This window comes from Crotalus tigris, unplaced genomic scaffold, assembly GCF_016545835.1.
Source record: "Crotalus tigris isolate CLP2741 ecotype Arizona unplaced genomic scaffold, ASM1654583v1 scf7180000017666.379230911805:20528666, whole genome shotgun sequence".
NCBI classification, from domain to species: Eukaryota; Metazoa; Chordata; class Lepidosauria; order Squamata; family Viperidae; genus Crotalus; species Crotalus tigris.
In genome coordinates, this window is record NW_024096552.1 from 10,367,830 (window position 1) to 10,389,673 (window position 21,844).

The 21,844-nt window shown below is 34.8% G+C and overlaps 1 protein-coding gene across 4 annotated transcripts in view; it reads left to right on the plus strand.

Moving 5' to 3' along the window:
* The window catches only part of EGFR (epidermal growth factor receptor), a 220,957-nt gene that overhangs the window by 109,778 nt on the left and 89,335 nt on the right, over nt 1-21,844 (plus strand). For all 4 annotated transcript variants that reach the window (XR_005555968.1, XR_005555969.1, XM_039336678.1 and 1 more), the window contains exons 2-3: nt 16,098-16,249; nt 17,635-17,812. Coding sequence is in view for 2 of the 4 variants with exons in the window: in XM_039336678.1 (XP_039192612.1) it covers nt 16,098-16,249; nt 17,635-17,812 (330 nt within the window). In the remaining 2 variants the exon portion in view is untranslated. The remainder of the gene's footprint in view (nt 1-16,097; nt 16,250-17,634; nt 17,813-21,844) is intronic.

Here is a 21,844-nt window from a genome sequence, read left to right on the forward strand (position 1 = left end):
GGGCAGGTGCAAGCTGCCCGGGACCAGACAGGATGTTGCCAGTACATGTGCGCATGCGCGGGTGCTGGCGCGCCAAAAGTAGCAGATTGACCCGGGAAAGGCCTATAAAAGGAGGCCGAGAGTTTTAGGCGTTGCCGCCATATTCCAATGTAAGCTGAACTGAAGAATAAAGGTTTCCTGAGAACTACAACTGCTTCTCGTGTCTTACCATTTCGTGACGGACTCAACAACAATAATTTCTCCTTCTCTCTTTTATAGACCTTATTGGAAGTACATTCTACAATTATACCCTCATGATCATATATAAATCAGGCCAAAGAATCTTATCAATTTTCTTTGGCTTAATGGCAATATGAAGATTACTTACATACACTGGGAAAGGTATAGTGTGGATTATGAAGATATGAACAAAGCATGGGGTTTTTTCGAATCACATCTAAAGGCTTACAAATTTATATAAGCACATGATAGTGCAAAGGGAAATAAAAGGTGAAATAAAGAGGAATCTGTGTAATTCCACCCAGTTCCACAACTCTGGTTATCATAATTAATCCATTCAAACTCATTCAATTTATACAGCCCAGCCTATTTTAAGAAGCAAAAGTTATATGAAACTTTTGTCTAAAAGTTGTTACAGGGAACAGCAAAGTCATCAATTGTAAAAAAAAGATATTTCAAGGCCATGCTTTATTATAAACTACTTGCTTACACTGTACTTTGAATATTTTATAGATTTTGAATTTGTGGCTGTACTCTACAGAAACATTGGAGTAGGTCTCACAGGCATTTTATAAAACTATGAACAAAGATAATAGCATCTTCAGATAAAATTAAGCTGTTTAATAACTCTTTGCTGCATAAGTATATTAGAAAGTACTGTATACTGGAAAATCTGGGAAACTCTACCACACTATCAGCATCCTATCCTGTGGAGCTGCTTATTGGTTTCTTAGTATGTCTCAGATGGTTTTCAAGTTATTTTTTTCTGGAAATTATGGAATGAGTGTGTATTGCATACAAACTAATGCTAGTTTCCTTATTTGGTTGTATCAACAAGTTGAAGCATATTGAAAACCAGGATTGCAGCTTTTTTAAAAAATGTTTGTCTTATGCTCATAACACACCTTATTGACTGGAATAGTTGCAGTAGTGAGTGATGAAAAATTAATATGATGATTTTTGAGTGAAAATGTGAAAAAAAAATCCTCCTACGTACTAGTTTCAACTTCATTGCAGCCGTAGTATTTAAATCTTATTACCCAAATCTTTTTTTTCCTACACCTTCCCATACATGAGCCAGTTACTATTTATTTAACAATGCTAGAGTAAAAGAGAATAATGTAATAGTTGTACAAATGTTTGTTGTCTTTAGCCAAAGTAGTTTTTATAATTTTTTTTCCTGTTAATAATGAACCATTGGTTATTCTTTCACTTCAAGAGATGTAAGTGAAACTTCACATCTTTAAAAAAATTCCTCACATATTTTCAGATAGAAAGATTATCTCCCTCCCTCCCTCCTTCTCTCCCTCCTTTCCTTCCTTCCTTCTTTCTTTCTTTCTTTCTTTCTTTCTTTCTTTCTTTCTTTCTTTCTTTCTTTCTTTTCTTTCTTCAGTATTCTCCATAATTGTGTACTGCATATATATTAAGTAGTAATCGGAAAGGATACAAGAAAAGAGATAGATATAGTGAGTTGGCAGTGCAAAAGATTTCTCTTAAAATGGTATTTTGTGAACCATTTTCTGTATTATTAAATAAAACCTCATTCCTAATGTGCATGCAGAATAACAGTTGGGGATAACATTTATTCCTTTGGAACTGTGATTTCTACTGGCAACATAGAAAAGGAAAAACATACATACACCATTCATTTTGGGACAGTATCAACTATACACCACCCCTACTCTTTAACGCATTCATCCTTAGCTCATATTTTATATCAGAGAAGTTTCCTGTAAAACAGATTGCTGTCAAGGTAGACTTGTGATTATTGCAATTAAAACAGATGCCCCAAGATCTTACTATAAAAATTTCATTGCTCTTACTTTAGTTACAGCTCTATTACTTAGATTTCTTGGGTATATATTTAAGTATGAATTCTTAACTTACTATTTAGAAATAACAGGACTACATTTTGAAATAGTAGCTTTTTAAATGTACAAGCTAACAACCATTTTATGTTGTTTTAAAAGGTCGATATGCATCCCAGTCTCTTCTGACATATTTAATAGAAGAAGGTATCTCTCATCACATTTATAAGTAATAAGTAGTCCAATGTTATGCTCTTGTTCTTTATAATATTTGTCTTTTGGGTTTACTTCAGAGTTGGAAATACTTATCTATTACAAATCAATTTATCCATAAAATGGATGTGTGTGCTTTGCATTTTTATTAAAAGATAAAGTAAATTTTGGGCTAACTGGAGGGCTATAGAGTATAGTTTTTATCAATTTTACTGTTTTTCTGTATTAGATTTTATCAAACTGCTGGAGATATTTCAGAAAGTAACAAATAATAAAAACTCAAATACTGTAACCTTGTTTAGAAATGCTTCATCTAATATACTCTAAGAAAATAATATTGCTTTTATTGTGCCATCTATTTTGATTATGAATGGCAAAGCTTCACATATACAGCTGATCAGTTATAGGCTTATCAATGTATAGAGCCATGGTTGTGCAGTGGTTAGAATGCAGTATTACAGGCTAACTCTGCTTGTCACTGCCACAAGTTTGATCCTGATCAGATCAAGGTTGACTCAGCCTTCCATCCTTCCGAGATCAGTAAAATGGCCCAGATTATTGGGGCAATATGTTGACTCTGTAAAATGCTTAGAGAGGACTGTAAAGACTATGAAGCAGTATATACAGTAGGTCTAAGTACTATTGATAATGCTATTGTTACCAATAAAGGAAAATAGGGTTGAAATTAGGGGTCCTTGGTGCTCTCTGAGCTTGGTTGTTTTGCTCCAAATGTTTTGTTACCAAATTGATAACATCATTAGTGTACATCATCATACGCATATATAGTCTTCTATGTAAGCCTAGGTGTCTGCACTATCAGTTACACAATGGCATTTTGCAAATATGTATAGTAAAATCAAAGGTTTTGTCCAATGATCTGTACTATGCAAATATTTTTCCAGAATCAAGGCTCAACAGTATTGTACTACTGATTCTATCAAACGTTTGAAGGATTGGCTGTGAAACAATATTAACTACGGCAATAAATTTGAAAGTTAGAATGTCAAACAAAATTCTTTTTAAATAATTGGTTTGCATTTCAGGTGGTCCTCAACATATGACCACTGTTGGGACCAGAATTTTGATCACTGTGTGAAGTGGTCATTAATTGAGACATCACATGACTGCTTCATTCAACAACTGCAATCCTGATACTCCTGTTTGAGGACCTTAAACAATCACACATCTTTAAGCATCTTTTCCTTCATTCCAATTTTTATTTACTTTATTTATTTGTTGATTAATATTCCACATTTTCTTCAGGAGCTTAGGGTGACATAAATGGTGCTTTTATTTTAGGCATAAACCTCCTTTTTCCAATCTGCTTCCATCCCCGCTACCCAGGTTGAAGCTACTAGTCAGCTACCATGGACTGCTATCTGGATTTTCCAATATCAGTCCGAATTTTAATCATTACCCCATTGGATTTCTTGGGATGACACAGTTAGTCTTCATTTAATGACCACAATTGGCACCAGCAACTCTGTCAGTAGGTGATATCATCATTAATGAAAGAGCACATGACAATCACTTGCAACTTTATTGCTGATTTCTCCATTGATACTGCTTGTTTATCACCGAATTGTGATTAACATACATGCCCACTGCTTCTAAAGGCCTAAATATTGACCATATAATTGCAGGGATGCTGTAACTATTATAAGTGTGAGAACCAGTTGTAAAGTTACTTTTTCAGCTATGATAGCTTTAAATCATTGCTAAATAGGACAGTTTTTAAACAAGATCTGCCTAAAATGGAAAGAAAGTAGCCACTTCCTATGTAGGATTTCTAATGCTAATTAATTCTGTTTCTTCCCAGACAAAAGTTTCTCCACTTCTTATATTATTCAGACAGAGGAGAGCTCACTACTAACCATTTCCAAACTATGGCTTTCCTAATACTTAGCTGAAATATTTTTCCATTGCAATTTTCATTCAGAGAAATAAGGAATGATTGAACTTCATCATCTAGTATAGTAATTTTGGTGTCATTTTGGAGGAATAAAGTGACTTTATAAACTTGTCTTGCTGGTCCATCAAACTCAATGTTTCGTATACTAGGAACAGAATCCATCTGGGATTTTGAGAACATGTGATTCTCCTAGCTTTAAAATAGCTGCAGTTGATGGAAACAATCAGGACAATTGAAAGCAAAGATATTTTGCTACAGGGTGGCAGTTTCCTTTAAGTCCAGTAAGCTTCCTGTTTCTCTTTCTTTTTTCTTAAAAATCTCTTTAAAAGTCAGGTTGGATATGAAAGCTTTTTTTTTTTTTTTTTTTGCTTCCGAGAGCAGACTTGCTAATTCAATGATTTACTGGTGCAGTATTCCATCTATGGAGAATAACATAATAAAATTTTAGCCTTCTTTATAAAGAATTTATCAGACAAATCTAATGATTATGTTTGCTTCCTTGTTTCAGAATGTTATAATAATATATCATGTAGTATTGCAAAACGTGCAGGAACATGGCAAGGATAATGTCATAAGTTAACTTGGATGCACTTGTTTATCATGTGGCAAAACATTATTTGTTTATCTTTATTTGCTGATAAGAAAGATTGATACTTTGGGCCTAGTATGTTAATTATACTTAATATGGCAAATTAGTTTGCACTCTACAGGTGACAATAACCTAATCAAGGTTCTTCATTATATGTAATTCAAGGTAAATGTTAAGATTACATGGTAAATAGATAATTTATTTAAATAAATTACTATATATTGTATCTGACTGAGAAAATTGCTCAGTCAGTATGATCAATTGAAATTAGTATGATCAATGGAAGATGAATTAATTAACAATACTGGGTTTAACAGTGCAAATTCCCAACTATTCCTCAAATGGTTTTATGGGAAATGTTACTGTGTCTATGAATCATAGCCTTAAATTACAATAATAGTGATTTTGATTCTGGACTGCAATTCATTGTGTCTCTATGTTTATTCTGTTAGATAGTTCTATTCTGTTTTTAAAATATTCACAGTGGCTTACAAATTGTACGGGCTACATTAATCAAAGTTGGAATCAGAGTGCCTGAGAGCAAACTGATTTGTCACACTAATAATACCAGGTGTCCTAACCAAAAAATCACAGGCAGCTTGGGGTCAAAAGGAGAAGAAAAAATATATAAAGTCTGAATCACGAATTTGCTATACATATTAGAGCCTTGCAATTTGCAAATTAGGATTTTCTTCATAGTAATTTTTCAACTATCTTATAAAAACTATTGTATAAAATTACTAATAAAAGCTATATCAAGACTGAGTCCTCAAATCACTGCCTGTGAATCTTCTTGTTCAAGTATTGATTAGGAAAAAGTCTGACACTAACAAAGGTTATTTCCACTAATTCATTACAAAAATATTTCATGTTAAAACTACACTGAGGTTGGATCTCCCTGCAACTTTATCAAAAAGTGCCTGACCACTCAACTCACTACAACACGAGCCATGAAAAGGATAAAAATGTCATATATTAAACATTTCAAAAATCACCAACAGACTAACATAACCCTATAGCATCACCAGAGCACACAAACCAACTAAAGCCTCGCCCCAAAATATCCTAAGATCCAGCAGCTCCAGTAGAAAAAGCAGGAGTCATCTACAACACATAATATAAGGGTTGTATAGTTACATATATGACACCCAGCAGAAAGCTAACAGAGCACATCCATAAACACCAAGTAGCAATCAGAAGACATGGTGAAAATTCTCTAATTTCACAACTCAACAATTTCAACTGTGAACCAACTAGACTAAATCAAGTCCAAAAACAGGAGATAATTCCTGGAAGCTTGACATTCAGACAAATTGGTCATCAATAGGCATATAGAGATAAATAACATCTACATGCCATTCCAAAGAGACAATCAGAAAGCCAAAAAGGAATCCTTGACATGGAAGTTTTTAGTCCAACAAATCTTGGAAAGCCACGTGTTCTCCTGTAACATAAGCATGAATGATTTTTTCTGGTGCAATTGTTACTGCTAGTGTAAGTGATTTAAATGGCATATAAAGAAATAAATATGGTATTATGTCAGTTTATTTGCATAAGTGTTTATATGAACAACAAAGATATATAATAGTATTCCAGTTCTAGTTCATTTTGTGAACTTTGAAGAAAAACAATATGCAGTAGCTGGCTCTATCCATTTGTAGAGTGTTTGCTAATGAATAACAGACTCTATACACCAGAGGTCCCCAACCCATGGGCCATAGCCCATTACTGGGCTGTGAGCGGTTCAAAACTGGGCTGCCCAAAGTAGTGGCTAAGTCTGTGTGCCCACACAAGGGGAGCCTTGTATGAGCAGCAGCCGAACGCGTGCACATGGGCTCCATTTGTGCCAGCAGCAGGCGAGCATGGCCACCACTCATGCAAATGGAGCTGTGCACACACACATTTTTCCAGCCACTCGCCCATAACCATCCCCTCTCCCCATCCCCCACACCAGTCTGCAAAGCTGGAAAGGTTGGGGAACTCTGCTATAGACCAATTGAGAAAGTGAGGTTTAACTGGAATGGCAAAAAAAATTTGAATTTCACAAACAAGCTGTAAACATAGATTATTGCTATTGATTCAGAAAATCTGTTTGGCATTCTGTCTGTGTGGACTTTGTAAGTTTCTTTTTTAAAAAAATATTTTATTAAGTTTATATAAATGAGGAAAAAATAGGAACAATACAGGTATGGGGGGAGAAGGGGATGGGGAATTTAGGATGGAATAAGGGTAGGTACAATAATCACGTACTTTAACAAACAAGCTACCATCCGGATCATAATAGTGAATAAATATCATACTCAGCCATTTTAAAATAAGATTAACTATAACTATATTACTAACAATTAATAAACAAATAAATTCATCTATGTAAATAAACATAAATAGTAAAATCTCAACTAGTCATAATTATCAACATTAACTATTAAGAATAACTAAATCACTAAAAAATAAAGATGTTATCAACCTATAAATTATAACTCAGTTAAAAATCCATCATCTATTCTATAATATTAAATTCTTTTCAGATTCTAACGCATCTCTAACCATTGATAAAAAATTTTAAAATAAACTGAATCATCTTTCTCTTTCATCTCCAATGTTAATCTATCCATTTCTGTACAATCTAAAATTTTAGTAGTTATAGCCTGGTCAGATGGTAGATTTTCATTTTTCCAAAATTGGGCAAATACTATCCTTGCCACTGTTAAAACATATAATATCAAATAGTCATTCTCTTTACCATAATTAGGTCTTAATATTCCTAGCAAAAACAATTCCGGTTTAAATTCTATTTGTATTTTCATCATCTTTTCCAGCCATCTATGAATCTTAAAGCAATATTTCTTAGCATTAGGGCATACCCACAAGGCATGGCAGTAAGTACCTGGCTGTTATTTGCATTTCCAACAAGTATTTGATACATTTTTAAACATTTTCGCTAAGCGAACTGGTGTCATATGCCATCTATAAAACATCTTGTATCAATTTTCTTTATATGCTGCTACTTTTGTAAGCTTAATATTTTTATCCCAAAGTTTTTGCCAGTCTTCTAAATATATAGAATATCCAAAATTCTTTGCCTATACTATCATTGTCTCTTTCACTTGTTCTTCTTCCATCTTCCAATTTAGAAGAAATTTATTTTTCTTAATCAAATTCTCATCTGTTTTTAACAAAATTTTATTTAATGGAGTCTGTTCTTTGTAAAATCCTGTTAATTTTATATCTTTTTCGTATCTTGTTTGGATTTGCAAATAGGACCACCATGTTAAGTCAATACCTTGTTGAAGAGTTTGCCTATCCTTAAGTTTTCCATCTTTATCCAAAATATCTTTATAACTAACCAGTTTATCATAGTTAATCAGGTTTGGATAAGTTTCTCCAATATTATAGCTTTTACCACTTTTTGCAATTAATTGTGAAATGTGATAAGCGGCAATTAATCCATCTTCATTCACTGCATGTTGTTTCTTAAATGATAGAACAATTGTTGAATGATTTTGAAATTTTTTATATATTTCCTGAAAATATTCAATGGGCTTGTCCTTATCATTTGGGTGCTTTGTAGAAAGATGTTCTCGCAATCAACTTGGCTTCATTACCTCATTGGATAATGTTTCATGACACAATAAACACACTGGATGTTGTTGAATCCATCTTCAAATACTCTGGCAAATAGCCATGAGCGTATTTCTTTTTTTGAGACATGGACTCACAATATTTTGTTTGAAGCTGTAGGCATGTGCTCACTCTCACAAATATAACTGTGTACTGACCAGTGCGACCACAAACAAAAGAGCCTGCGCTGTGTATCGTTGTCTGCGCATGTCTCTCATGCATCGTGGATTGGGTTTGGGGGGTGCCAGCTACCAGCTCTGCTTGTCTGTTACAGCTGGGTGGTGTGGGGGGAGATGTGCGAGCTATTCTGAAACAAGGCTCTTTTGTTTGCGGTTGCATTATAGCACCATTTAGTTTCACTTATGTAACATGAACTAAATTTATGCGCGGGCGATACAAATAGTATATTTTCAGAAATTTAAATTGTCACAGGGAATTTTATGAAAACCTAATGAAAATGTTTTTAAATAATGCTATGAATTTTTTTTAAAAGGCAATTAAATTTTAAAAAAGGAAAGTGTTTCAGTATCAGACAAAACCCCTACCACCCACCATGAAAGCTGGAACACCCACTAGTGGGCAGTAGGGATCAGGTTGACTACCACTGCTGTAAACAAACAAAACAAAAAGAAAAAGAGGAACATAAAAGATATGTTTATATCCACACAGCAAGGCTAACAAAAAGGGAACAGTAGAGAGAGAAAAAAGAAAAGAAAAAAAGCAGTATCCAATTTATAATCCAGTTAGAGACTTACCTGTCTTCTTTTGTAATTTCCCTTATTTTAAGAAGTATAAAGCAAATCCAAAAAGGAAACCAGACACAAAGCAAGAAAAAAGACAAAAAAAACCAAAACCAGTCTCTCTTAGTAATCTCCAAAAGAGATAAGAATGTCTGGGCATACAGCCAAGTGTCTGGGCGTTAAGCCAAATTCTGCAGCTGAATCAACAAAGTTAGTATAAAAAAAGAACAAATGAAAAAAGTTACAAAATAACCAGCAGGGAACGCTGTTTCTTTCCCCACCGTTTAGATAGGGAGAAAGCAAAAGAAAAAGTGAAAGTTCCAACAGTAAATACACAAAACTAAAGTTCTAAAAAGTTCTTAAAAAGCACAATTAAAGTGGCTTTTCCCAAGTAGTTGAGTAATAAATGTTCTTTTCCCTCTATAGTAAAACAGGCTGATTCCTTCAATTTAGCTTAAGTTCAAAAAGTTTTCAAAAGTTTTAAAATGCTTAAACCACCACTTTTCAGGAAGTGGGAGAAGCAAAAATCCCCTCCTCCTCCCTTTAGGCTTCCAGCTTTACTTTAAAGGCAAGCAGATTTCTCAAAGGTCCACTTTGCAACAAAAACTGATATTATCTCACCCAGACCAGTTGCTTGTTTCCTGAAACAGCTGACTCCTGTCTCCAATGATCTGCTGAAGATGGCAGCAAACACGAAGCTCTCCGCCTTTCTCTCGCCAGTTCCAGAGGCTATTTTGAGTTTGGAGAGCCAGCTACTGCTAGCTCCCTTTCCTCAAAAGATTCACCTCTCAGTGGCCACCCCTCCAGGGTGGCATTCAGCCCTGATGGGCCCGCCAGTGAAAGAAATTCAGACCCTGGGAACAGAGTCGTGTCCCAGGGTCTACAGCCAACGACGTCACCGGAAGCACTCAACTTTGTAGGTTTCTTAATCTATAGTTCTAAAGGAACTAATAGATACTTCAGCACATGGACATGCACTCAATGAACAAAGTTTTATTCCGCATTTACATGTTTTATAGATTAAATTAAATTAAGAAAATTTTATGTGCTTAAATATTATCTAAATATGCTCAAATACATTTATTTCATTTGCAGAATGATGTTTTACACTGACTTTTTGAAGTTTCCCATTAAATAAAAATTTCTCAAATACTCAATTTTATAGTACAACAGAATTTGCATGTCATCTTCACCTGGAAACCTGAATCTCACTGACCAGTTCTTCAAGCAGTCAGATTTTATGAGCTACATCTGGCATAGTGAGCCAAACCGAGTTGGAATCTGATTTTGCCTAGCCCAAAAAACCCATGATTCAAATTCATAGTTTGTTTTACCGATGGGACCAAAGAAGAATTTTTTCCTATGGAAAAATGTAGCATGGAACCTCAACAATAAAAAGGTCCAGTTGAATAAATCAATATTCCTTTAACATAAATCAGATCAACACAAAGGTACTAAAAGAATAATACAGCATTAAATGTTGAGTTTGGCAGAGTTTCCCAACCTTTCCTGCTTTGCCAATTGGTGGGGGGGAGGGGATGGTTCTGTGCATGTCCACGTGCTTTCTGCTGCTTATGGAAATGGAACGCATACACATTTTTGACTGCTGCTCACGCAAGTGGGGATGCAAGCACGAGCTCACCCACCACTCCCATGGCCCAATTCCAAAGGACTCAAGGCCCAGTAGTGGGGTACAGCCCAAGGGTAAGGGACCCCTGGGCTATGATACCAAGTTCCTGCCTTCCCCCATGTGGAAAAGATGCTCCTTCTCTGTACATCTCCTCTTCTACATGAAGGAACTATCATAAGAGTTTGATCCAGGATGGAAGTACTATTCCTTAACCACAAATAGCCATTTACATTTTAGTCTAATGTATTGTGCAAATCCAAAACTTTATATCTCAGAGAGCAATACTTTAATACTGCCATACAAAAGATTTCTGAGATGATTCATTCTCTTATGCAGAGATAAGAGAGTAAACAGGACATGCATAACCTCTTGTGTCTTTTGCCTTTCTTCCAAGAGAATGTGAACTCATCCCACCCAAATTTTGCCCCCTCAAGCAACTTGTCAAAGTCCAACTAAAATGAAAGGGCAACTTTTACTTCCATCCCTAGAAGTAAAAAATAGTATTAAAAATGGATAGTTCATCTTTAAGACAACAGTTACTTTTATTTTGCCAGCAACATTTGCTTTCCAGTACAAAATGGTGCTTGCCATAGAAGGGATTAAAAGATGCCATTCTGCTCATGGGCACTTACTGATGGCAAGAACATTCCTCTTTTAGATATGTACATGAAGGAATTTTGCTGCTTTGATGTAAAATGTTATAGGTTCACGCATCATACTAATTCAGAAGTTGTTTAAGGATGGATAACAATGTCACACTAGTGGCTAGGCACACTAAATTTAATCTAAACAAATTATATTATGATATAGTTCAATATAACTGTTACTCATGCAAGGTTTTAAACCTTTCTTTAGCTACATGAAATATATGAATAAAAATTACTATAAAATCATAGACCATAGAAGAAATAGTATTTCCACTTTACCATTTCTCTAGTTTCACTAAGTCGCTATTTGCAATAGGTTTGCTAAACCATCTTTTGTTTTACTTTTTGATAAATATAAAGTTCATTGGATTAACTGTGATTAATTATTATCTAATTAAGGCAAGAGACTGAGAAGCAATATTTATAGAGTTGAACATTTATGAGATTCTGAACTCATAATTATGTTTCTACATGTACCTCACAGAATAGGCCATGACAGTGGTGGGATTCAAATATGTGAACAACCGGTTCTCTGTGTGGATGCCGCTTCCAGAAGTCCATTCTGGGCCTGGGCAACAAAAAATTAGCTACCGGTTCTGCCGAAGTGGTGCGAACTGGCTGAATCTCACTACTGGCCTATGATGCAAGGATGATTGGTCAGTAGTCTTATTATATTTGTATTTGGAATTGACTAAGTTCCAAGAGGACAAACACCCATAGCTGTATACAAAGGTGTGATTAGGAGTTAGTTCAACTGGTAATTGTAAAGATAGAGAATAACCTGATTCTGAACTGGAGTAAAGGAAATGAATAATTGAATCAGAATTATTCTTGTTTCACCACTTTTACCCCCTCCAAAGTACATATTTTTAAGTCCTTGTTATTTCAGAAATAGTGTATAATTTTCATTACTTTATTACAGATTAGGGTGACACTATTATTAATTAAAAGGTTTTACCTAAAAGTATTTGATTCAGCTTTATTCTTTGTCATATAGCAAGAAAAACATGGAATAAATTTTATTTGTCAACCTGTATTATAACAAAATTGTAATGAGGTTTCAACAGGAAATTAAGATACGTTAAAAAATTAAGATCTAATTATATTTTTGTTCAACAAAATATAACAGGCTTCTTTGCCTGTTATGGCATATGAAGGTCTTCAGTATTCAATCTTTATTTTCAGTTTATTTAATGACTTCCAACCCTAATGGTCAGGCACCATTATGATCATAACTTGAAGACTACCTGTACAAAACCTTTTGAATATATGATTTACATATTATTATTCAAGAGAATGTCTGGCAATTATTCTGTACATTATTTCTATGGATGGCTGGTATTATTTTTACTTTACTGGAAAAAATCTTTAATGTTGTACAGCTAATGACAACAAGTATATATATATTTGTCGATAAGTTGTAACACAAGACTACTGAATTTCTATTTTAATATATAAATACCAAAATTCATATATTTTTAATTTAATTGCTTTTTAGTTATTGATTTTTCCATATATTTTTAGCTTTTGTTCTGATTATTCAGAGTATAGTTCATTGAAATAACAATTTCAAAAACATTTACATTTTTAGAATATTTCAAGATAGATAAATGAGAGTTCTGGGTTTAAAAACAAATATGATTTAATTGTGCTTTTATATACAATAAAAAGAGATGGGTTTTATGAAAAGAACTGAATTAAATAACATTAAATTAAATCACAGTATTTTGAGATATCATAGTAGCAGTTCAAATGAAGTCTTGTATCACATACAAATGTAAATTATTAGGATATTCTGAATATCAGTTTAATAAAAAATATACTTAAGTTCAACTAAATAAAAAATAGTAAAGAATGCACACTGAGCTTCACTGCTGGAATTCTTTCCAACCTTTTTGTCAACAATGACAACAGAAAGTAGTCTGTATTTTTTGGGATAAGATAGTTACACATTCCATCTGTTTGTGGGTTTCTGCTCTCCTTTCTGGGATTCATTGTCTAGTTAAAATGAAATCACAAGCCAAAACTTCCAAGAGAAAACAATGGTAATTTATTTGTACTCTTTTGCAAAGGGGGTGCTCCTTGTGCATGGAAGCACACAGTGGACACACCCCAAATCTACACTATTCATTGTTTATATTCTCCATTGCCATTACAAATTTACCTCCCACCTTTTCTTCATTGGGTTAGTAATCATACTGTAATCATGTCGTCACAACCTATCCAAAGCTTCTAAAGTGAATACATTATCTCCGCACCTGATTACATCTCCCACTACTCTAATTTTATCGTCCCTTCTCTTATTTACGAATTTCCTTTTATGTTTGTTAGTTCCTAGGGGTTGTCTCTAAAGTTGCTATCATATCAGTAGGCTCTGGTTAGGACCGGTTTTCAGCATAATAGAGACCTTCCTAGATACAATTCTCAAGCTTCAAGCTAGGCTCATGAGATTAAAATATATACAGTGTATTTGCTTCACAGGCATGTCTTCTACAGCTTCTGTAAAACAAACTCTTTTTCCCACACCTTCCTATTGAGATCCATGGTAGGGCTGCACAAGATCCGTTCTGGCTGTGATAACTGAAAGAGTGGAATGCTTAAAAACAAGCTGTTACCAAGCACTGACTACTTGCCTGTCCCTTAAGAGGGAAGAGAAGACCATTTGTGAAAAAAAATTCCCATGGTCCCAACCCATTATCAAATTATTTTGCTAGCTTCTCCCCCATTCAAAGTCATGCCTCTCCAGTTACAGGTCCTGTTTGGTGTAATACAGTAGCTTGGCCCTGGACTTTCAGATGACTTTTCCCATCTTGCTTTAAGAAAGTTTGTGAAAACATAGTCTCAGGGATTAGTGTATTATGTCTGCTTCCTACAGTGAGGAACCGTGTTTAATTTTGAGGTGTGAATTGGGATATGAATTGTTGTATTCACAATTATTTTATTTTACATATTGTTTTTTATACGAATCTGTGCATTGTTGTTTCATTATTTACTTCAATCATTTATTTTGATCTGAATTTGTGGTAGCAATTGCAATAGTTTAAATTTTTTTGTGTTCTTTACCCCAATAAAGAAAGTAATTAGCATGTAAAGGGTGCATACAGAATATTTTTAATATAAATTTCTCCTGTGACAGCAGTGCATCATTAAATCAGGTACTCTTGAAATATAATGGAATCAGTGATATAATGGAATAAGAAATATTGGTATATTTGAGGGGGCTATCTAATATCCCTCAAGACTTGTATTGCTTTTTATAGTTCATCAGTACAAGATTTTGAAAGGCTGAATAAGACTGTACTAACAATTTCAGCCCTAGTAAGTATGATAAGTAGTTTCTCACTTAGTGCAATTTGTTGAAGCAAGCAGTCAGGGTCTAATTGCCTGCTCCTTGCCATCAACATTGCAAGTACTTGCTGCTTTCCTGGTCATGAGACATGAGAAGTAAGTTACCAAGACTTGAAATTGGATTTTTAACAAGATATTTGTTATTGTTTTTTATTATTATTGCTGTCATGGGATAATTCAAGACAGCAAACATATCCAACACATCTTCCTCCGCCTATTTTCCTCACAACCACAGTCCTGTGAGGTGGGTTGGGCTGGGAGAGAATGACTAACTCAAATTCACCCAGCTGGCTTTCGTGGTTAAAGTGGGACTGCAGTAATATTTAAAATTGTGCTGCATAAAAATAACATACAGACATACAGACATACCTGAATGATGATATTTTATCTAGAATAAATGCTTTAAAAGATAGATCTCATACAAATTATATTTTATGTAAATGAATAATTCTTCTTTCATAGGTCAAAAATCTCTATCAGTTTGTCATATAGGTAACAATGGAGGGTGAGACACAGTAATTTCTTTTCTTTACTGAGCTCTAAACCTTAATAACCTTAATTTTCTCCACACAGAGCTATTAATCTTCCCCAATGAAAATGCATAATTACCTTTCAAAGTACTTCTTAATGTCCTTGGGATTGCCCCAATATATGAGGCATTCTAAATTTTATGTTAGTTATTGATATAAAAACCCTGAAAATTATAATTCACTAGAGATAAGGAATTTTATGTTTTGTATCCCACAGTTTTGATTTGCAGTTTTCTCACAAAAATCTTTATTTGCTTAATTTTAATGATATTTAGTTTATTTGCCAATCTATTGATACTGGTGCTGTTTACATTTAAATCCATCCTTTTATATATTGATGGATCTTGTTTTTGTTTTGTTTGTTCTTGTTTCTCTTGCCCTATAATTTAGATATAATTTTATAGAGTCTAAATATTTTACATTAAATCATAATTTGTTACAAGAAGAAATGGTATTGGTTGAAATATGTTAATAGTTACATTTCCTTTCCAAGTACTATTAAATGCATGCCTTTAGAATTATTGTTTGAATAATAATCAAACTACTATAATTATTATACTTATATACATTTTAAAATATATAAATTAAAGCACATATTTTATAAAAGTAATCATAAAAATCATAAAACTATTATAAAAATGCCTTCATATTTCTACAACATTCCTGTTTTCAGTTGAAGATAGATGGAATTTTAAATTTTATGTTCAGACCCCAAGTGATGGGAATAATTTCAGTGAGAAACTCTATATTGACATAATTAGGAAAAAACATATTCTGCACATAGTTTACTTGCTTTGCATGCGGATTTTCATGTTTATTGTATGTTTATTCTTTGTTCAGTTTGTCAAGGAACAAGCAATAAGCTAACTCAACTTGCAAGTGTGGATGACCACTATAACAACCTTAAGAGGATGTATGAGAACTGTGAAATAGTGCTTGGCAATCTGGAAATCACTTATGTGGATTACAACTATAACCTTACTTTTCTGAAGGTTTGTAAAATGAATTACATTGTTCTAATGTGAATGGGAGATGAAGAGAACCTTAATGCCTTTACTTGCCTTTGAAAAGAGCAATATGTATCTGGATTAGGAATCAGTTTTATATTATGGATATTTTGTTCCAAAACATTAAAGTCCTATTTTCCACCCCTAACATATCATTCTGTTACATTCTAATGTTCTACATGCAGTTTGTCTGCACCCTCATTCATTCTTGGAGCTAACTTTGGGAGCTCTAAATAATACAAGGGGAACTCAGGTTTTTTGTTATATTAAATTTACTCAAGAGATTACAATCAATGAGAAATCTGCATTTCAAGCAAGCTCTTACTTCCATTGTATCGTTTCCTATGATTAGTTGTTGTTCAGTGGGTAAGTTATGTCTGACTCTTCATGACCTCATGGAGCATAGCATGCCAGGCCTCTCTGTCCTCCACTGGAGTTTGCCCAAATACATGTTCATTGCATCAATGACACTATCTAACCATCTCATCCTCTGCCATCCCCTTCTCCTTTTCCCTTCAATCTTTCTCAAAATCAGAGTCTTTTTCAATGAGTCCTTTCTTCTCATTTGATGGCCAAAGTTCATTTGGTAGCTAAAGTATTTGAACTTCAGCTTCAGTATCTGTCCTTCCAAAGAACAAATGACTTCCTTTTGGATTGACTCTGGTCAATATGAATTGGTAAGAGGTCACTATAACTCATTTAGAATACAATAATGAGGCATACCTCTGTGTGTCCCCATAATGCTGCTACTTTGCAAACTTCACTCGCTTTTCAGGTGCAATTCAAGGAACTGGTGTTGAAAGCCCTTCATGACACAGGCGTTGGTCATTTGCAACTCATCTATTTCCAATTATTTCTGCCTTTTTAATAAGTTGGCATTCTTGGGTCCCATAGATTAATGGCATTTGGTGGTATCCAAGAGATGTGGAATGCCATTCCCCCTTTCAATTTCCTTGCTCCATATGGCCCCAACACAGCCTGCTTATTTTAAGATTTTGAAGTCTAATGTTTCGTCTAGGAACTGGAACAGAATTTATTTTGAGCTTATCTGGTTTAATATATTTTGGTTATTTATGTCTTTAATTGTGTTTTATTTCTGTAAGATTATTTGTTGTTTTAGCTATATATCTTATATAGTCCCAGCTATATAAACAGAGTAGATAAACATTATCTTATATTTCTGGAATTTATCCTTGTAAATCTTAATAAGTTATATTGAATTTATGAATGCTATATGGAAATTACTTAATTTGCATCTTACTTATTTGGGGAGGTGCTTCTAAAAATACTTAGCAAATGTAAAGCCAAGGAAAGAATTTGCTTTAGTCTCTGTCTTTATTTTGTATATCTTTGTCTTCCATATCTTCCAGAGTATAAAAGAAGTGGCTGGCTATGTGGTTATAGCAATGAATGCAGTGAAAACTATTCCTTTGGAGAATCTCCAGATAATACGAGGGAACATACTTTATGAAAATGCTGCACTAGCAATTTTATTAAATCACAATGGTACGAAGGGACTTGAAGAGCTACCATTAAGACGCTTGGCAGGTGAGAAATTTAAAAGGGAAAGAATAAACATTTAACAAATGCTTATATTATTAATAAAACATTTTTGAATATTTAATATTGAATGTTAGTAAGCATAATACTGCAATCTATACTTTTGAAAGAATGGTTTTGATTCTGTGCAAACCATTTAAGAGTTGCCTTGTGACAGGATGAGCATGTAAGGACCTATCCCAGCTGATCCCTCAGGAAAGTAAGACATTTGAATCCATTGACTTGAATCAAAAGAACTTTTACAGAGATAAAGTAGTTATAGAAAAGTCAGGTGGAATCTGAAAGTCCCATGCAAAGCACAAAGCAATTCTTTTATTTCTTCCAAGTCCCAACCTCTGACCAGTCCACTGGCAGCCAATGTGATGCTGCAAACATGTTTTGAAATTGCTGATGTGCTAGGCAGATAACAGGTCACTCTCAGGGCATGACAGCCTTGGAGCAAGGCTGGAACCAGTTGGGAGGGAGTCTGCCATGTTCCTGAAGACAGTACGCCCTCCCTAATTCCCAAGTGTTACAGCAAAGCGAAAGCATCCCAGAATTGCCAATGTCCCTCCCCCTCCAACAGAATGGCAGTACACATCTGTGGACCTGACATGCTGTCCCCCTGAACAGCAAAGTTAGTCCTGTAGAAGAAAATAAAACAAACAAGGAGAGAAGAAAATTAAAAGAAAGATTTCATTTAGGCTTATCAGAGGATTGGTTATGAAAATATTTAAAGAAGGCTAGGAACTCTAACATAGTGACAGTCAATCCATTCATTTTGGGAGATAGGAAAAAAATTTCAGGCTATCAAATATTGAACTTTCCCCTGATCTTTATGGGAATCTAATATACTATGAACTTTAAAATGTTACTCACCTTTAATCATTAATGGTTCGCAAGGTTGTGTCCATTCAGACCTAAGGGGGGAGGTAACCTCGGGTTTTAATAAGCTGCAGTGAAACACAGGGTAAACTGTCCAAAGGGACTTTGGCAGATCTAATTCCAAGTTACTGTATTTATGATGTGCTTTATGGGGAAAGGTCCCATGTATTTGGGCCCTAGCTTTTTTGATAGTTGCAGGGACTGCAGGTAGCAGATAGATAAATACAATCGCAATGTTAAAGGCTTTTGATTCCATGTATTTCTTGTCAGCTTGCTTTTTATAAACATCATGAACCATCTCTAGGGATTTCCTCACAACAGGCCACGTATTGCGCAGTTGAATGACCCATTCCTTTAAGAAGGACACTGGGGGTTCACTTGGTGGTAACTTGGGAATTGTGTTAAAGTCTTGTCCTGTAGCTACTTGGGAAGAGGTAAATCCATTACTAGAATGAAATGAGTTATTGCATGCCACATCTGGAAAAGATTGTAGGTCAGCCTAGTTATCTTGTTGATAGCTAATATAATATCTACAGTATTTTCCAAGACTGAGTTGTGCGTTTGCACCCCCCATTCGTTTGAGGGTGGTGACTGGAGCTAAGCCCTTGGTCGATACTAAAGAGGCCCAAGAATGCTCGCTAGAACATGGAAGTGAACTGCACACCTCTGTCAGAAATGATGCATTGGGGTGCACCATGTAGTCAGTACACATGCTGTACAAACAGTTTGGCCAGTGACCATGCTGATGGGATCTTTTGACACGGGACAAAGTGCACCTGTTTAGAGAACAAGTCGGTTATCACCCAAAGAACTCAGGGAGTTCTACTATGAAATCCATGGAGATTTCTCTCCATGAGCTGACAACTCCACTACTGTTTGAAGGAATCCCAGTGTTTTCCCTTGCTGCTGCTTCACTGAAGCACATATGGGGCAACTTGCCACATAGCTTTCAGTGTCCTTTTTTTAAAAAACAAGTTTTATTTTTTCAATTTTTATAACAAAGTGCTTAAGAAACAATGTGGTGATTGGGTAATCAATTATCCAAAAAAACAAAACATTTATATATAACTCAGGTTAACTCGTTAAAGAATCCCTCTCTAATTCCTACAAATCATATACCATATTCAGATTAAAATATTTTTAATAAAATTCAATCAATCAATAAAATTATCAATAATTTAACTATATAAATCCCAATCCTGTATTTAAGCTTTACAAGATTCCAGTTACCATATTTCAGTTTAACCATACATAGGCCTACTATTTATGCTTCGGGTATCCCCAATTTTCCTCTTTTCATAACATAATAATTATAATATTAAAAAGAAAAAAGAAAGAAAAAGAAAACATTTCTTAAATATATTCTATTCTTTTTCTACTAGCTCCTCATTTATTAATACCATGTTTCCTATTAGCACAATATTTTCTTATTCTCATTCCATTACAGAATAATTATCATACATAAAATAAACATATTAATTCAAAAAATACAATCTTACTCTATTTCACATACAGTATATATTCTACTAAGCAAAAAAAAATTCCTCTCGGTTATAAGTCTGAGTCTTAAATCTTAGATCAATCCGTGTCTAAAAAGCCTTTTTAATCCATTACATACAATTTTAAAACTCCTTTTTAAGTCTTATTCTGGCTTTCTTTTTGTGCCAAGCACGTTTCAATAACAATGCTTTTATATCAAGAAATTAGTCTCTCTTTGTTCCTCGTAATATCATTTGGATCAAACAAAGGCATCCCATCTTCTGTTTAGGGAAGCTGACTGTAATTAATCCCTTGTTGCTTTAAAGATTCAAGTCTCAATGTTTGATTCTGCTGAGTAAGACACTCTGTTATGTCCAATTTTATAATTAATAGTTAATTATGAAAGTTGTCATAGTTCTCAATAAATCGTAATTGTGCATCAATTCTTGTTGCTTTTGAAGTTGTATATAGCTTAGTTAAAGTTACGTTTTGGTCATCAAAAATCTCAATTAGTTGTGTGTAAAATGACTTAAAATCCTCTGGTGTTGATTAATTCCTCTTCTGTGGTTTTTTAGTCAGATGAAATCTGGAGATCAGTTTGTAAATTTAAAATAGGGTTTCTGCTTTTTATTTCTGTAGTAATCTTTTATTTTAGTGCACACTTGCTCAGTGGCTTTGTGAATTTTTTCCAGTATAAGTTTACAGTTAAGTTGTAAATAGAGTTTCTCCATTTCCATAGTGGCTAGAAGCAATCCTTTTATCTTTTAGTGGAGGCTATATTTGATAACAGTTAGCCAATGTCCACCCCCACAGTTTCTAGCAGCTGTTTCAACTTCTTTATCTTTTCCCTTTTGTGATGATTTGAAGGTCAAAACCAACCTCAGCATCAAACAAGAGAAGGTAGTTGCAGTTTTAAATTTCACCACAAGGTGAAGTTAGATTGTACAATCTTTTCCCAGATACCAAAAATAACATTAAAAAAAAGTTAGGAAAAAATAATATTCTCCACATATGAACTAGATCAGTGCTTCTCAACCTTTTTAATGCTGCGACCCCCCCAACCGGTCATAAGTCGAGGACTACCCAACCGGTCGTAAGTCGAGGACTAACCAACCAGTCATAAGTCAAGGACTTTCCCTGTCCGGGAGCGCTGTGCATACATGGAGCTGCCCCCTGTGCCGGCCAAGGCATAGCTGGCAAGAGGCAGAGATGGCACAGGCTGACCACCGGCTGGGCCACCAGCTGGCCCAGCGCAAGGGAGGTAAGGCACCTGCCGGGCCCCACACGCGCCAGCAACCCTCCCTGCACCCGCCGGCCTCCCACCTCCCACCCCTGGCCCTCTTTTACTTACATTTTTAGTAATCGCTCAGCAGGGAGGAGTGGAAACTTCCAGACAGCTCGTTTTCGCTGCAGACAACTTGCAGCACCGTTTGCAGACTGGGACTTTTGGCAGGCTCAGCAGGGCAGAGACAGCCTGGACAATTCCTATTGGCTTTTGAAAGCCAATAGAATTAGACTCTATTCAAGAGAGTCTATTCTATTGGCTTTCAAAAGCCAATAGAATAAAAGGGAATAGCACAGCTAAGGAAAAGCAACCCCCATGAAATGGTTGTTCGACCCCAAATGGGGTCGCGCCCCACAGGTTGAGAACCACTGAACAAGATCAAATAATGAAAT